This window comes from Ammospiza nelsoni, chromosome 8 (genome assembly GCF_027579445.1).
Source record: "Ammospiza nelsoni isolate bAmmNel1 chromosome 8, bAmmNel1.pri, whole genome shotgun sequence".
Lineage (NCBI taxonomy): Eukaryota > Metazoa > Chordata > Aves > Passeriformes > Passerellidae > Ammospiza > Ammospiza nelsoni.
This window is the reverse complement of record NC_080640.1, coordinates 33,354,749-33,373,366: the sequence shown is the minus strand read 5'-3', so window position 1 is coordinate 33,373,366 and position 18,618 is coordinate 33,354,749. Positions and strand designations below refer to the sequence as shown.

The window sequence follows — 18,618 nt, the reverse complement described above, 5'->3', positions numbered from 1 at the left end:
CGGGCTCCGAGGCGCCGGGGCAGGGAATCATGCGGGGCACAATGGTGAGCAGCCCGGGGCTGCTGCTTCTCGCCCCTCGGCAGGCGGACTCCGAGCCGCAGCTGCCCCGGGCCAGCAGCAGCCGGCAGCTCGCAGGCGCTCTCAGCGCCCGGCCCGGCACGGAGCTGGGCTGCAGCGGCTGCAGAGCCACAGGGGCCGCGGCTGCGGCCACCGCAGAGCTCCCGGAGGCTGCGCTTGTCTCCGCACCTGCTGCCGCACCTCTGGGCAGCGGCGACAGCGCAGCCACAGCTGCCACCGCCCTCCTGAGCCCCCGCACGGCCGGCACCAGCAGCGACCTCTCACCGTGTCCCTTTCAGGGTGCCATCAGCGCGGCTGCAAAGCTGTTCCCGAGGCCGAACTCCCAAAGGCTTTGCCAGCAGCACTCCTGATGTCTCGAGAGCCGTTTATTCCACGCAGAGAGATACTGGCTGTGAGCAGGAGGAGAGTGAACTTTGCTCCATTTCTGGAGCTGTGAAGGAGCCCCTGAAGAACAGATCAGCAACAGGGAATAGACTCAGAAGATTCCTGGGTGAGTGCAGGACCACCCCTGTGGGCTTTAGGCAGGGGCCCGTGTCCCCTCCCAAGGCCAGGGCTGGCAGGTGTGTGGCTGTTTCCCGATGTCTGGAAGAGGCCTCGTGCTCTGCTGGGCCCCATCCGTGGCTGGAAGCAAGAGCCCCAGCTACCCTCAGGCTGTGCAGTTCTCCTGCTGCAGCCTGTGCCCACAGCTGTGTCCCTGCCTGTGCCCACAGCTGTGTCCCTGCCTGTGGCCAGGCTCTTGGCTCTCTGGCTGCCAGCTGAGGGAGGCCCACACTGCCTCAGGGCTCCCTGCTCTGCTCCCTGGCCATGGGCTGAGCAGATTGCAGGGCCGGCTCTGCTTCTGGCAGCCAGCAGCTCTTTCCTGCTCCAGGTGAACGGTTCAGGTGCCATCCCGTGGGCACGGCGGTGCTGATTCTGCTGCTCCTGGTGCTGGTGCTGGCTTTGGGGGCGGCCTTGGCTGTGCAGCCAGGTAAGGGAGGGGCAGCAGCCTGGGCCCAGCCCCTCGGGGCAGAGCGGGCTCCCTGCTCCCTGCACAGGGGAATCCTCAGACCTTCTCCTCTTCCCCCTTGCAGCACCACAGCTTCCAGTCACACCTGCGACTCCACAGTGTGTTCTGGGCTGTCCCTTTGACTGGGTTGGGCACAAGGCGGTCTGCTACTACTTGTCAAAGGATTATAGCACATGGGATCAGGGTCAGGAACGGTGCTCCGAGCTCAATGCCTCCCTGGCCATTGCCCAGGATGAGGAGGCCATGGTGAGTGAGGGGCTGCGGGCGCTGTGGGGTGGCTGAGGGCAGCCTGGGGGCGCTCCTGGGCCGGGCTCGGTGCTCGCAGGGCCGGGGCTGCAGCCCTGGGCCGGGGCCTTGCAGGGAAGGAGCCCCGGCGTGCGGGGGCAGCCCCGGGCACGTGTCCCCCCGAGGGGCCGGGGCAGCTCCCACTCCTCTCTCCTGGGCAGGATTTGCTCTTCCGCCTCCGCGGGAACGGCGATTTCTGGCTCGGGATGCGCAGACGGGGCGAGCGCCTGCACTGGGGGGACGGCAGCAGCTACAGCTCGCGGTGAGTGCCGGGGAGCCGGGCAGGGCCTGGGGGCACAGGGGCACAAGGGCTTCCCCTGGTGTCTTGGTTTGGCAAGATAGGTGTCTGTTAAGAAAGGCGGGAGCCTTTCCTGAAATGGAAAACCTAAACCCCCTCCCTCTGAATTATTATAATTTTGAACTTAAAAGGCTCTCAGGCAAAGATGTGAGAGTAGGAATAACACTTCTTGACTAGGAGAACTAAATACACAAATGTAATCATAGAAACAAAAAAACCCCCTACTGACTGTGTCAGAACATGTCCTGACATTCTTTGGGTCAGGGTGGTGGTAGCAGTCCCATTCAGTGGTGGCTGCAGCTCTCCTGCAGTGACAGGTGTGGTTGTGTTGGATCAGTGATCCTGTAGAAGGTTGGAGTTTTCCTCAGAAGGTCCAGCTGTGGTGTAGATGGGCCTGGTCTTCCTCTGGGAATCCAGTGGGCACAGGCTGCTATGGTGTTCCAAACATCATGCTATATCCAGGTTGGAATGCTTGGCTCCACTCCCTGGGCAGAGCATCTCACAATGGGATGATAGAATTTTATCAGCCATGCAGTGACATTCACTTGGCCATTTACAGAATATATCTGCTGGAGGGAGGATTGATTGTAGAGGAGATGAAGAAAACTGCCCAGTTAACACAAAATAACTGCTCTTCCTCTAACAGATGGTAAGAAAAAATCGTGGTTTCCAACCTAAGGCACGGAGAAACCAGCTCTGGCTCTGCTCCTCCCTGCAGGGTTCCTGTCTTTGGCAATTCCCAGTGTGTGTACCTGGCTGATGAGAGATTGAAGAGTGACAACTGCTCAAATTCGCGGCCATATCTCTGCAGCAAGGCCCAAGCTCCCCTGTAACAGGGGCTGCACAAAGGACCTTCTCCACGCTGGGCAGTGCCAGCTTCACCTCTGAGCCCAGCACAGCGCTGTCCTTCCTCAGCTGCGCCCTGTGCCTTGCACTTCCTCTCAGGGTCACCTCAGTGCCTCTTCATCCCCAGTGCCAGCGCTGGGCTGGGGCTGCAAAGGAAAAGTCTCTGCAATCCATCCTGGCACCAATGCTGCCTGCAGGGAGTGCATTGCCCTCAATACACATGAGAAACATATGTACTGTTACATATGTGAGCTGTGTGCACAAACTTTACTTTCAATTTACATGTTGTTTTGTTTGTTTTTAACTTTTGACTTCTCTTCAGGCCATCTTGTGCCTTAAACTAATATATTTTATGTTTTCTTATGGTTTTATCTTCTTGTATTTTCACTTCCTGATAACGAGGGTCACTGGAGTCTTTTTTTTTTTCCACGCTCTGGTTTCTGTTATCTTGTCTTTCTGATAAGAAAGTCCCTGAGTGTGGGAAATTTTACACCATTTTCTGAGTTAGTTACATGAAACAATCATTCCACAATATCACAGTCTTTGTTATGCTATGATCTAAGATAGTATCTATTACGCCTCCATCTATAAAAGCTATAGGGTGCATAGATAAACTGACAGGTGGTACTGTATCAAAAGCAGTAATTACAAATTGCGCTATATCAGGATTTTTGTGATCAATACTAACTTGCAAAACAAAAATAACAAATATGGGTATTGGCTTAATACATAAATGCAAAAGCCAATACCCATATTTGTTATTTATAACATTTTACAACAAGCTTGATTGCATAATCCAAATTGCCCTGGGCTCCTGGAAATCATCACAAACTGGCACGAAGGTGAGAATTTTGGACTGTCCTTGACAAGAAGTGAGAAGCCACCCTCACTTTTAAAATCTTAAACGTTTTTTTAACCTTAAAAAAATACAACAGACTGAATAAGGAAAAATTACAGTGCTGGTGGTGTCTGGGACTAGCAGCCATGTGCTCATTTATAAAATGGATGCTCTGCCTTTTATACCCTCAGCCCCTCCCAGAGTTTTGTCAGTCAGCTCCTTCTCTGCCCTCCACAGGTGGAGATCACTTCCTCACACCTTGACTGGAGCTCAGGTGTTGTCCTGTGGCCCCTCGTGGCAATGAGCCGGCCCTCCCCAAATGCCCTGGGAACTGAGGCTGCTGCAAGGGGAGGGAAAGGGGGTCTGTGAGGGGATATATTATAGTAACGGCACTCTACATCTACAAAACTTGTCCAAACATACACCTAATATCTGTCTCTCAATTGTGAGAGTCAACCATCACAATATTCATCTATTAAAGAAAACCATCTTTTCCTGACTCATTTGGCTTGAAGAATTAACTGCCATTTTCAATTCTGATAATCTCTCAAATAAAATTTTAATGAGTCATACTAGAATCTGTTTATGAGGATGAGGACAGTGAGAACAGAAGAAAAAAATCTCAGGTTTTCTTTAGACAGACTTATTTGGAATGGACAAAACGGGATCATAGAGGTCTGGTTTGGCTTTTTAACCCCATCTTCTGCTCATAGCAGGGGAATCTTAGTGGTGAGTACAGAGGCCAACTCAGTCTTGCCTTCTGGTCCCTGTTGTATTAAAAGACAGCTGAGCAGTGACAGAGGTCTGGGGTGCCTTTCTTGCCCCCACCTTGCCATGACTGTGGGATTGCTGCCCACAGCAGGGCTATGGAATCTTCATGGTGATGAACACAGCGGCCAACCTGGTCTTGCCCTCTATTTCTTGTTTCACTCTGCTTGTTGGTCCTTAAGGAAACTGCCCCAATACCTCTGATGGTTCCCTGTGTACTTCCCCTCAACAGATGCTTGTGATTCTCATCTATTAAAACAGGACAATTACATCAATAATTGATACAGTTCAAACTCCCTGCCTAAAGTGTTAGTTAAGCAATCTTTAAGCTGGTGGCAGCTTGGCTCCACTTTTCAGATGTCTTCAATCTTCCTTTGTTCTCTCTCACCTGCTCTGCATGTTACAGTCTATTCTTTGGGTTCTCTCACCAGCCTTTAATTCTGTTGCTGTGAGTCCCTCTCACTCTGGGGTTGGCACAGCCCATTCAGCTCTCAGGTAGAAGGATCCTTCCAAGCCAAAGGGATTTCTGAAGCAGTCCCAGCCTGCAGCCCCTGGGTGCCTTCAGGCCATCCATCCAAAAGGAAAAGTGACTTCTGGACCCTGAGAGAGCCCAGTGATCTGTTGGCAGCAGAAATCAGGAATGGAGAAGGTGATTCCAGCTCTGCTGGATGCTGTTCCTCCTCATTAGACAGGAGAGGATCAAGCACATTCCATCAGCCTTTGCTTCCTCAGGGCATGAAATCCCTGAGGAGACAAGGCCACCTCAGGCCATCAGATCCCACCTGAGAGAAGGAAATGCTAAAAACCTCACCATGGTCTCAGCCACTGAAATGAGGAACTTTTCTTGTGGGTTCCCAATACCATTTCCAACAAAGCCCAGCTGGTGCTGAAAATTGCATTCACATTCAGGGGGCAAAACCAATAACGAATCACAGACATCTGAGGTAAAATGAGGGTCCCATAAAAGTAAAATTTCTCTTTGTTTTTAATAGAGGCAGATTTTCATCTCTTAAGCTCAACTCTTCTCTGACATACAAAGGGACATAAAATACAGAAACACTTTAGGTGCAACTTGAAATATTTGTTTTTTGGCAATTCTGTTTTTACATGAAGTGTGGCTGGATGAACACTACTGAAGCACACAAACACTAAGACTACTACTGCAAACTGCAGAAATTACTGAAAATTCTCTTCTACTGGCAGCAAGAGTCAACATGTCTGAAGGTTTCCTTGTATGGAGAACAGTTGCACTGAATGGTTTTGACATCAAAATCAATGGGAAAACAATGATTTCAGGTAAAGTGTAAAAAATGAAACTCTGTGTTATGGATATATATTATGGTGTTGGCCTTTTGCCTATATTAAAATGGATTCTATATGTGTGGTGTTAAAGTGATCTTGCTGAAAGTACATAGTTTCTATTTCTGTTGTTAACAAAAACTTGGAAGTAGCTGATCTAGATATGCTTGTGTTAAAATGCCTGCTTGGTTGAGTTAATATCCAAGGAATATATGATGCCAGCTATCAGCACTCATCTTCTGAAGGCAGTGTGGACCCAGGCCCAAGAACTGAAGGTGATGATAAAATTAACTAAAACCACAACCAAGAAACATGCATGCTCTAAAAAGCAGGACCCGAGGAAGAGCCATGCAAAACAGTTCTTGGGACATGTAAACTAGTTTGGGAAAAAATTTACATATGCACCAGGCTGATGCAATAGAAATGCTGTATAAGTGTGTTTCCAAAGTAGCAGGTGTTGGGGAAAAGTTTACATATGCACCAGGCTGATGCAAAAGAAATGCTATATAATTTGTGTTTCCAAACTAGCAGGTGTGCTCCATGCTGAGGGCCGAGACACACCTGCCTGTAACCTCTGCTTTGTTGTCTTTGTCTCCTATTAAAGTCCTTTATTAAACTTCTACATTTTACCAGGAGAAGGAACAGTGATTTTTCCACTGTATTTCAGGTATTTTCTCAGTCACGTTTTTAGGGTGACCGGGGCATCTTGAAAACGAGACTGAGGCAGTAACAGAGCATTACAATGAGTCACAGTTTGACATGGGAAGAATTTAGGGAAGTGAAACAAAAGCTCTTTTTCTAACTACAGAAACCTAGTGCTCTGTTGAACCACTAAGAAGCTATCACACTATCACACCTCTGTTAAAGACACTGATAAAGACCAAAGGAACCCGGGAATTTCCCCTTCCCCGTCTGGCCGGGAGTGAGGTACCACAGCCGGGCGGGCGCTGCCACGGGGCCAGGCTGGGTCCCTTCCCCATCCCGGCCCCGCTGCCGGGCAGGGAGAGGGGGATGCTGCGGGCCGGATGGAGCCGGCCTTGCTCTCATCTCACTGCTTGTTACAGCCCCAGCCCGGCCCAGCCGAGCCCCGGGAGCAGCCCCAGGCCAGCATCGGGATTTTACCGCAGAGAAGCGGCCGCAGCCATCGGGCAGGGCAAGGAGAAGCCGCCCCTGTCCCAGCCAGCCCAGCCCCGAGCGCTGCTGCTGCTGCTGGTGCTGCTGCTGCTGCTGGTGCTGGTGCTGCTGCTGCTGCTGGTGCTGCTGCTGCTGCTGCTGCTGGTGCTGCTGGTGCTGGTGCTGGTGCTGCTGCTGGTGCTGCTGGTGCTGCTGCTGAGCTCCGGCCGGGCTGATCAGATCGGAGCCGCTCCCCAGCCGCAGCTCCGGGTCTGGAACGGGGTCAGGGCAAACACCTGCAGGCTCCAAGCAGCACACAAACCCTTTCAGTGCTTCAGTACTAACTCGAGTGAGAGAAAAGAACAAGATACAAACGTGTAAAAGAACAACATGAAAACATCACGGTCAGTCAGGGGGAAGTTAAGTCCGAAACTGGAGGGACGAGGAGATGCTTTGATTTTAAAGCTGAAATCCTGTTATAAGCTATGGAGATGACACTTTTTTCCTATAATGCATAAAACTATGGGAAGATGGAGGGTTCAAATTGATATCCAACAAAGGCCTCCACACTAAAGTAAGCAAATGTTAAAGTAGCTGTAATCCCATAAGAAGATTGAACAGCGAAAGAGAAGAGTAATCCCATAATGCCAGGAGAAAATCTCTGTTTCCAGGGAAGAAAATTATTTTGGAAACAAATAATAATCACTTTTGCCTTTAACCAGCTCATACTAAAACAATACCCCATAAGTCATCATGACCCATAAACAAGCTGTAGGAAGGATGTAGAAAATGACAGAAGCTTCATGATAAATTTCACCCATGCGGCTGCTATTTGTGACCAAATTAGGAACCAGGAGAAAACTCTTTCCTCTTGTGGAGAAGTGTCCATAACACTAACAAGAGGGACTTCTCTCTCTAAATGAACTGAAGAAAGATTTTTTAGAGGTAGTAAACTAACTGGAAATGTTTGGTTTTGTTTCTTTACTTTGTCAGTGGAGAAAAAAAAGTTGTGGGAGGAGTAGAGGTTTTAGAAGTTTTCTGAAGGGTTTGCTTTAATTCTTGCTAATTTATTCCTTTTAGTTACTATTAATAAAATTTTCTTTATACCTTTTTTAAGTTTTAAGCCTGCTTTCACTTTTTCCTAATCCTATCTCACAGCAGGAAATGAGTGCACTAGTGATTGATCAGCACCAAAGTCACTGCACAGGGCACTGTAAGACTCAGCTTTTTCAGGGAGAGGAGGGAGGAGCAAAGCTTAGCAAAGCTTTGCAACTTTGTGTCCTCTCACAGAGAATACAATAAAAGTGACTACACTGTTATGAATGAGGTCCCTATATGTCTAATTCAATAAACCACAAAATTAGAACTTAGCACCAATTTTTATTGAGTTGTAATTTTATATAAAATAATACAATCAAATATAATCAGGCAGATATAAAATAATTTGGCAGTGGTTTGGATAAAGCATAAGCAAAACCGATAGACTGGGGTACAGGGAGGGTTTTTCTCACCCTGCCTCACGTACAAAAGGCAAAAGGATCCAAACACAACTTATATACTGTATGCTAACACATACTCATCAATCTTTTCCTGCAAATGTAAATCCCCTCCTGTTTTCGATTATTGAAATCTATGTCACTGCACTGCCCAGTGCATGCTCCGCCTATTGCTGAGGGGTCTTTTGGCCTTTCAGGGATTGTTTCTGATGAAGGCTTCTCCTCATCTTCACTGTCCTTTGAAAAACCCCACAGGCTGCACATGTGCCCCAAGTCTTGTGTTATAGAAGCCAGCTTTATATTCCAAAAATGAGGTTTATTATGTCATACGTACCTTGAATCATCCCAATTTTGTCCATGCCAAGACCCATTCTGCTTTGGGAATCGTCCCAGCTTTGTTTGTTCCAAGGTTGATTCTGTTATAGGATATTGCTTATCTCAGTACTCCATCCTCTATCCTATTTTTCCATGAACATCTGAGAACATCTGGTTCATGACACTAATTACATATCCTTTTCCTCTATTACATTTAACAAATTTTTTCTAAAATATGGATATAGTTACAATTCTTAGCATGAATCATATTCATTTAGCACAATTTCTCCCATTTTCTCTTTTGATAATATTGATTCATGCTTTCTATTAAAAGACTGAATCTCAGTAATAATCCAAGGCCAATCTGCTCTGATACACTGTTACTAGACGATGCATGCTTTGTTGGGTACCAACTGTTGGAACTGTGTTGTTCCAACTGACCTCAATTACCTTTTGCAGTCTTATCAAACGATTTAATGTATAGTTTGGGGTTCTATATTCCCCAGATCTGTTTTGAGCCCAAATAGCCAGATCGTAAAAGTTTATGATCCTTTCTGAGTGCCATTCATTTTCACTCCATTTATAGCTGCCCCTATTCAAAAGGTTTATGTTTGCTTTGTTATTGCCCATGGCTTTATCAAGTGGGGCTTTCTCCAGAGGATTTCCCTTGGACCAGGGCAGGGTGCAGGAGGAGGGTTGGATAACTCCTAACCTACAGGTCCCTTTCCATCTCCGGGGTAGCTGACTGCACACTCACTGTCCAAAAATCCAATATAGCCCATCAGGGGCCTTCCATGTTCTACTTATATTGTCTGGTTGATTCCAATAGGGATCTATATTTTCTATGGAATGGTAAGGGCCAGCTGCGGAACTATCATACCAGCACAGATTAATTTGATTGTCCCATTTGCAATCGTTTCTCTTTGTTGTTCTCCAATACCCATGGGTTTTGTTTGGCCATCAGGTCATAGTTCTATTATCTGAATTTATAATTAAGGTAGATTCACAGGTGGTATGTCCCACCTCTTTGGTATAGTTCTTGGTATAGTTCTTTCCTTCTCAAGTTATACAAACTGCTCCAATTACCTGGTGATTTAAAGTACACCCTTCAGGCAATTTTATTTTCTCAGAAATTTGTATGTATTTCCCTTTTTAAAAGTGTTCTGGAGCAAGACTTTCACCCCTCCATGACCATCTTTCAGCCATTTGAGTTCACCCATAAATCCACCCTTGATAAATCCAGCTTGGTTGTTATGTTTTGCATTAAGTCTACAAAAAGATTTCTACCTGAGGTTGGCAAATCCCAGTCGCTATTTTGCTGCCTTCATTGGTTATACAACACTCTTGGATTTTTCCCTTTATTCTTACCTTGCTGGTTTTGCTCTGAATTTCCCCACTCTTCTCTTTCCGGGAAACAAAGGAATTCTCCCTCTGTGGGGCAGTCAGGGCATGAAGGCGTCCATTGGCCCAATCCTAGATTAACTCCCCCTCAATAGGCTCAGCCATTTCTGTGGCAAGTTTGTAAACTTGTCTGGTTGTAACATTCAGCATCCACAGAGTGATGTACTGCAAAAACAGTCATTGAATTGTGGCTGTCCCACAGGAGCTGGTAGCATTTATTGCAGGGGTTGCAGATGCACAGGGTACCAGGATCCATGTCAGGAGCAGGTACCTCAGGAGTCTGGACTCTCCACCTCTCTCACGGCCCCTTGGGCTGCAGCCAAGGGCTGAGATTGTCTTCTCGGGAGCAGAGATTGTGTCCTGGAACCTCATTGCTGGTACCATTTCTGCTGAGCCAATCTCCACTCTTACCCCTTGCATACAGTGATTATAGCACAGGATACTATTGCTGTGTGCACCCCTCAATGCAATGATTATAGCACAGGATACTATTTCTGTGTAGCCCACCTGGGTGCAAGGATGATAGCACAGGATCCTTACACCCTGGAGGCACAGTCCTATCGCTTTCCCTGGGTTATTTGACAGTTCTTTTTAATTAAGTAAAAGGGGCTTCGGAGATGTGCCAACCACAGGTAATGTTTAACCACTCTTTTCTATAAAACAAATACTAAAATGTTTTAGTTAAGCAATAAAAAAATTCTTACAAGATCTAACTGACTGTTTGCTTTGCACTCTGACGTTGCGGTTAATTACTTACTAATCTTTGCCACCAGTAAACACGCCTGCAATGCCCATCTGTCTGTAGGAGAAACAAATCTATGGTGTGACTCATAGATTTCCTTCCCCCAACAGCTGTCAGTGATAACACAATTATCTGTTCCACAATGGCACACTTGCTCTCTTGCCTGTTCATAAGCTGTTACAGCTAAAACTCATTGGTCTCTGTCTTCTCTTCATTGAACAGCTGCATTAAAGGTTCTATCTCTATTACTTAAAGGTGTTCCTATAAAATCACTGTAAAGGCATGCTATTGTAAGCTGGTCACATAAGCGATTTAAGCAGGTTAAACAAAGCAGTTGATTTTCCCCTTGTTCCTATTTTGGTTACGTTCCACCACGAGTTAAACTGTACAGACAATACAAGCCCACGGGGCACAGCCTAGGCCATGCCCAGCACACGTCCAGTGCTCTGTTTCTTTCTGGACCTCTGCTGCTGGCACCAGTCCCTGATCCCAGAGTCTCAGGAAATGCTGAATTCGTTCTTTGTGATGTTGTTTGGTCTCCAAACACAGCGGGGTTATTCACCCCAATGATTCCAGAATTGATGGCAAGCTGGTGTTTGAGCAGAGGTTAAAATTTTACGACATTACCAAGTTTTCCATCTGTAGTTACACCGTTTGTATGTTCCAGCTGAGCTCACTACTGTATCAGTGTGTCCACACTTTGCACCACCCCTGATGTTGGGTAACCCCTGCGGCAATGTTAATACCTGTTAATGTTTAAACCGCTCCTTACAATAGTTACATCCAATGCCTACAATTAGTAGCTTGTATAAAAATTTCTAGTGGACATAAACTATACTTTTAGCCAGCCTTTGGTACACATTGCACATTTTCCCTCTGCTGTAACACAATTACTTTGAGAAACAAAACAAATACCACGTATCAAACACTCACACACATAGTTTGGCCAAACTACATAAAACATGCATTCATTCCTGTAAAAACTTTTACCCCAAATTATTTGCTTTTATCCCTTTCAATTGTAATCCAAATCTTGGAATAATAGGCTTCAACAACATCTTGGCTACTGTTTGAGCTGGAGCCCGAGCTGCAGGGATGGCTTCTATCCACTGAGTCAATTAATAACGAATAGATATTTCCACCTGCCCACTGGATAATTTGGCAAAATGAACCTGGATCCTTTTAAATGGTCTGTATACTATATAGCCACCCCCAAGGGGATGAGTCTTCCACACCTTTTTGTTCACTTTTCAACATGTGAAATGCCCCTGATTAATGTGTTTTCTGATTTCAAATATTCCTATATATCCATACATTTTTAAAAAAATGATCACAAAGTGCTTGTCCTTGTGAGGACCAATTCTTAATTTAATCAAGGGCTCTTTTGGTGTTTCAATCCTCATTGAATACAGTCCCTGACACCCCTAGTCCTCCTGAAACCCCTTTTCATCCTGCTTCCTTTTCCTGCAAAATTTCCACAGGTGTCCCTTCTCATGGCAATAGAAACAGGTGGGTCTCGAGTCATTGGGGTAGAATTTAGATTACCCTGATGTCTCAATGCTTTTGTGAACCCTTCTGCATTTTTCTTGCTGTTTTAAAACCTTCTCTCTCTCTCCTCCTTTCCCTTCCCCTGTGCTTGACCCTCATACATGTACAATCTTTGCACACAAACACTTCCTGCACTTTTTCTACAACTTTCTGTAGCTCTTCCTCTAATTTTCCCAAGTCATTTAATATGTCCATCAGGTCTCCCCAAGATCTACTATTGGAGTTCATGTCTAAAAGCTAATACAAACCTCTTAAAAATGTTGGAACAGTTAAAACTTCACTACCATCCCCAGGGGACTGTCCTGGACAATTTCTCCCCGCCCATTCAGAAATCCCCTTGTTTCTGAGTAACCCTGCCAGCCTCTCTCCTGAGCACTCACTCCTAGGTACAACTAAATCTTTATGAATCAAGTCCCTATATATCTAATTTAATAAACCACAAAATAAAATTTAGCACCAATTTTAGTTGAGCAGCAATTTTATATAAAATAATACAATTTAAAATAATCAAGCAGATGCAAAGAAAAAAATTGGCAGTGGTTTAGATAAAGCATAAGCAAAATTGATCGGGGTATGGGGAGGGTTTTTCTCACCCTGCCTCACGTACAAAGGACAAAAGGATCCAAACACAACTTATATACTGTATGCTAGCAGATATTCATCAATATTTTCCTGTAAATCCCCTCCTATTTTTAATTCTTTAAATCTATGTCACTGGACTGCAAAGTGCATGTTCCACCTGTTGCTGAGCGGTGTTTTGGCCTTTGAGGGTCTCTTCAGAGGAAGGCTCACTGTCTTCCTCGCTGTCCTCTGAATAACCTGGCAGGTTGGGCATGTGCATTAACCTTTGTGTTATGTAAGTAAGCATCATGTTTGAACTAAACGATATTATTTTATAGATAAGACTGGTATTGCAGATTCCATATTTGGAATCGTCCCAGCTTTGCTCATCCCGAGATCGATTCTGTTTTAGGATATTGCTTATCTCAATAATCCATCCTACGTTCTCATGAACATCTGAGAACATCTTTCCTGACACTAATGGCACATCCATGCGATCTCCTCTCCTGGCGGCCGCCAGGGAGCTCCTCGCCGCTTTCCCCGCACGCTGAATGGGCCAAAGCGGCGTCTCCCGTTTCCCCGCTGTGCAGAAATGCGGTGACAGCAGCAGCCGTGCCCGCTGTGTCTGCCCGGGAGCGGAGCGGCGGCGGCACCGGAGCCCGGCGAGGCGGCGGCGGAGCTCGGAGGCGGCTCCAGCCCGGGTGGGACCCGCGGTCGGTGCTGCCCCAGCTCGGGGCTCGCTGCGGGCGGAGGGGCCGCGGTGAGGGCCGGGGGGTTCTGGCGAGAAAGGACCTTCTCCACACTGGGCAGTGCCAGCTTCACCTCTGAGCCCAGCACAGCGCTGTCCTTCCTCAGCTGCGCCCTGTGCCTTGCGCTTCCTCTCAGGGGCACCTCAGTGCCTCTTCATCCCCAGTGCCAGCGCTGGGCTGGGGCTGCAAAGGAAAAGTCTCTGCAATCCATCCCGGCACCGATGCTGCCTGCAGGGAGTGCATTGCCCTCATGACACAACGAGCTCCAATGGGAAATCCTAATCGCACTGGGCTCCGGGAAATCACAAACTGGTCGGAATGTGGTGACACAATTGGACTGTCTGTGGAAGAGGAGGAAGAACCGCTGACACCTGCTGAGGAGGAATCCCTCTTTCGGCATCAGGCACCTGACTGTGAACAAGGGTCTCTCAGCTACTCTCTGTCTCTCTCTCTCTCTGTCTCTCTCTCTCTCTCTCTCTCTTTTTCTCTCTCGCCTTTGTCTGAGAATGGTCAGAGCTGCTGCTTGGGGAAGGGAATTCGCTGCCACCGCCACAAGCCAGCCCAGAGCTGCTTCTCCTGCTGTGGGGCTGTGGGCTGAGCCTGTGCTGGTGAGAGCAGCCCCTGCACGGGCCCCTCAGTGTCACCCCTCAGTGCCGCAGGGCCCTGTCCCCCCTGCTCGGGTGCCCGGGATCCTGAGCTCGCCTCTCCCTGCCCTGCTCACACCCGGCTGCCGCTGCCGCGCCCCCGCTGCCCCTCGGGCGCTGCTCCGAGCTTTGGCTGCTCCGGAGCTGCGAGGAACGGATTTGTGCAGAATCTTTAAAAATTGATAGAAAGTTCACACGGTCTTGTATATCTGTATGCAAATACTGAGATCAGATGTGTTGACTTAGGAAAGCTATGGAATAGAGGTGATATTGTGGAGACAGTGAATTAGAAATAAGTTTTAAAATATAAAAAGCGTATATAAGCGTGTATACATATATATATAAAGATGCTTTATAAAAAGAGTAGGTATTTTAGAGAATTAGAACTCTGATAGATGCATAGTAATAGGACTATGTGAGGTACGAATGGAGGTGATTTGTGTTAGAAGTAATATAGTAGTATTGTGTGCTAAAAGCCAATAACTTGAAAAACATTTATAAGGTATTGCAATTAGGAAATAAGTTAGCTTTTAATAGAATAACGTTGAGATTTATATTTCTCATGTTTCATTTTTATTGAGACTCATAATAAAATTAAATATTTTAAAACACTGCTCAGTTACCCCATCTTAACAGAAACAAAAAACCCAACAAAACAGTACCTCCATTATAAAAAACCACAATAACTCAACTATCTTTCAGGCAGTTAAAAATCCACAAAATATTTTTGGTTCAGTGCTACTACAAAGAAACAAGACCCTAAAGAATTAGTTCTTCTACAAAAAAAACCCAACAACACAGTCAAGACTTCTCCCTTCATCACTAGCTCAACTGGAACAGAAACCAATATTATCTCCTATTAAAAAACATCATGCACAAAATATTAAAGGAACTCAAGGAGGTTTATAAAAACCTTAAAGCTCGAATCAAACCGAATTCTTATAATATTAAAAAAAAAACCCTAAAAAAATTACTATCTTAAGTCCAAAAGCAGTTTCCAACAATAAATTATACTTATGCATTCACCTTCACTCTGAGAGACACAGTTAACTCAAACTGTACAATACTTTTACCATAAACCAAAACCACACAAACACAAAATTATGACCTCCAGATAACACTTTAATGAACTTATTTGAACAACCTGCAAAGTTTTCCACTTCCCCACTCTTGTGTGCAGCCCCTGCGCGTCCCCAGCCGTGTCTCCGAGCCCTCCCTCCCTCCAGCCCTGCCCAGAGGCCCCGCAAGCCCGAGCGGAGCCGCGCTGCCCCCGGCGCTGCCCCGCAGCCCCCGCCGCTCTCCCGGCTCAGCCCCCGCTGCCATCCCCGGCCCGCCCGGCATCTTCCAGCCCTGCCCGGCCGGCAGCGAGGGCAGCTCTGCCCAGCTCAAGGAGCGAGGCTGCTCTGCCAGCGCTGCAAAAACCCGAGCTCTGACTGCGGCAAAGAGAGGAACGAGAGAAAAACCCGCGATTGGCAAACTCCTCCATAGGGAAATGAAGCAGGGCACGGACTCTGGATCAGAGGAAGAGTTTAACCCGTTCCATCCCAGCCCCGTGAACACACAACGGGAACTGACGGATTGGGCTGAGGTTAGACCTAAACTCATGAGAGATGAAGATTTTCATTCACCATACAGAAAAATCCTTGCTGTGCCAGTTCGATATAAGGAAAATAATGCTAATCCTCGGTGGGAGCCTATAGCACATTAGGATATTGAGAAGTTAAGAAAAGATTTAATGACAACAGCTAAACTCCCAGTATTTTAATAACGTGGTGAGAAGTAGATATGATTCTTATCACCTCACGCCTTCAGACTGCTGTAACATTTAATCTCTAATTTTAACAAACTCACAGTATATTCTGTGGGACTTGGAACAGTGAAAGCATCTTCACAGACTGATGGAGGGCTCTGCTAGAAGTCCTAAAGCCCAACTAACAATCAGTTAATGAGCCAGAGATGCTCAAACCATAAAGCTGAGGACCAAGCCGAATCCCTTTCTAGAGCAGGAATAAGAGATATTAGAAATGCAGCCAGAAAGACTCTTTTAACTCTACAACTGCAAGAACCCATGAAAATGCTGATTCTCTGATTCAACAAGCCACAACTAAACCTTCTCTTGCCTTTTTAGATCGCTTGGCACAAGCAGTTCAAAAGCAGTGTCCTAAGGGAACAGCACATCCTCATGGAATTAAAGCCTTGCCTTTACTGATACAAACAATAAATGTAAAAGGGTTCTTTTACCAGCCCAGCCACCAACAGTGCCACGAATGCTCTCAGCTTGTGGTGAGCTCAGCCCTCCACAGCACATCGTGACCATACAAACTCCTGCTCTGGGGGAACAACTTACAAAGTCCCAAGATCTGCTGGGAAATAAATTCCAAAGAGCTGTTGAGGCTCAAGGCAAAACTACTGCAGAAACCCTCACTGCTTTAGAGTCCATTAAAGAGCCATGTTTTACCTGTAAAAAAACTTAAGTCTTTAAAAAGAGACAGTTCTGAAGCAGAGAAAAACACAAAATTACCTCATACTTACCCTCAGTACAAAAAAAGAGGGACATTTTACCGATGGCTGTCGCTCCAAATTTAACATAACAGCAAAGCCTCTGTCGGGAACTTCAACAAGAGCTCACAGCGCCACCGTGACACAAAACAAAGAACGGCGGCTCCATCGCAAACAAACTTAGAACAGATGCAATTTGTAAAATCACCAGAAATCTCCCGAGCAACCCCGACTTATTACCCCCAGGGGCACGATGCAAACTAACAACTTCTACATTAACATACCTCTAAACAAACTTTTGTCATTAATTTCTGCCCACAGGGGTTACTAGGACTTCAAAACAGAGAGAAGATATTATAATTCTAAGCAGAGACAAAAACATAATTCTTAAATTTTCAGTGTTCCCAACTATCATTTCAGTACACTGTAACCAAGAGCTGACAGCTTTAGCTCTTGCTTACAGCACTCCAGCAGTAATTCAACCCAAACCACTGAGAGCTATCACTGCTGCATTGCCAGGGACTGTAACTGAGCAAGACATCCATGGAGAGCCTGTGCTTTTAACTAAGCCAACTGTGCACCAAGGAACAGCACCGAGAGCTGTAGCCCACAGCTGATGGCCTTTGGGTGGGAGGTGTCCCCAGTGAGCAGCCACAGCCCCCGTGCAGCCTGAGCCAGGGCAGTGGAACAGTGAATGTCACAGCTGTGCTGGGCACTGGCACAGAGGGCACTGCAATTCCTGCTGTGCTTCAGCCCAGCCATTACAATCTGGCAGCGCCCATGGGGGCTCTCCCAAGAGCCAAAACAGTCACACTGAGTGTGCACAGTGAGCTCATGGGGACTGCCACCAGTGCTGAGGGTGAGCCAAGGATCACCCGGGCCCTCGTGGGGCACAAACCATCCCAGCAGAGAAGGGAGACTCGCTGGCCCAGTGCAGAACAGAAACAGAAGGGAGTTTTTAATGAGAGCCACAACAGCACCAACCACTCCAAAGTAATCATCAAAAACTAACAACCCTGTCTAAGGGAGTCAGGAGCCTCCAGCAGGGAAAAAACTAAATACCATCAAAAAATTAGTACATGAACAATTACAAAATAATCTCATCAAATCCACAAATGGCCGTTACACTTCCCCAGCGTTTGTCATACACAATAAAATGTCTGATTCCTGGAAATTACTCAAATCTCCTGCTGCTGACGGCTTCCCTAGGCACTTGCTAAAATCAAAAATACCGAGGAAGCTTTCCCTTTCTTGAGATTAGAATGGTTTCTGCAATTCCTTGAACTGTGACCATGATGGTTAAAACCCCACTGTGCAAATGAAGGTTTTCCCCTTCTTTCCCCCACTCCATGCTCCATCCTCACCCTTACTTTGCCATCTCAACAACTGCTAAGGAAACATTTCTCATCTTGTCAATTGGCAATGCAACTGCTCTTTAATTCAGTTTTAAAACAGGTTTTAAAGTCAGGCACTGCCCATGCTATTGATTCGAATTTTGGATGAAGTTGTTGGTGCTTAACAAGCTCTGTGCTGCCTTAAAGCCTTTCTGCAAGGCTCAAAGAATGACCCTGGCAGGGAGTGCAGGAGCGCTGTGCTCTCCTTGTTTAGAAATGGAGGGCATCAAACCAGGCTCCTTTAAAAGCCATTTTAAGTGAAATTAAGGCCCTGGAATTGCTTTGGGCAATGGTGCATTTAGGATAGAGCCACAGTGCCAGGAGCTGTTTGTCTGATGGTCAGTTCATGCTCTGGTCAGTGCAGGGCAGCCCCTCAAGAAATGCATGAGCCAAAGCCGGCAAGGAGAGGAAAAGAGCCGAGCTGAGCTGAGAGAGCTGGAGAGATGAAATGGCACAGATGTGCCTGGAGCATGGCCCTCCCCAGCAGCTTTGCTTACAGTTTAGTTTTCAAAAAGCTGAAAGCTGATGCTCACTCAGGACTTTGGGATCTGGCTTGGAACTGCAGAGGGGATGAGCTCCCTTACTGGAACCCAGGCACTGGAGTGCCACAAGCCTGCAGCCAGATTGCTTCTTCTTCAGCTTAAATTCAATGTTCTTTTAGTTTTGGGCTTTTATTAAGTATCCTTAGAGATGCTACAATTGAAAGAAGAGAACAGAAATAGGCTGGAGCACCGTTGG

The 18,618-nt window shown here is 46.6% G+C and overlaps 1 protein-coding gene and 1 pseudogene across 1 annotated transcript; one reads left to right on the top strand and one right to left on the bottom strand.

Moving 5' to 3' along the window:
* LOC132076541 (protein ecdysoneless homolog) overlaps positions 1-18,618 on the bottom strand; it is a 153,621-nt pseudogene that overhangs the window by 11,298 nt on the left and 123,705 nt on the right.
* Positions 30-2,500, top strand: LOC132076542 (C-type lectin domain family 2 member B-like). The gene is made up of 6 exons (XM_059477676.1): positions 30-44; positions 457-568; positions 947-1,045; positions 1,149-1,330; positions 1,531-1,631; positions 2,386-2,500. Exons 1-6 carry the CDS (start codon positions 30-32, stop codon positions 2,498-2,500), a joined length of 624 nt encoding a protein of 207 aa, XP_059333659.1.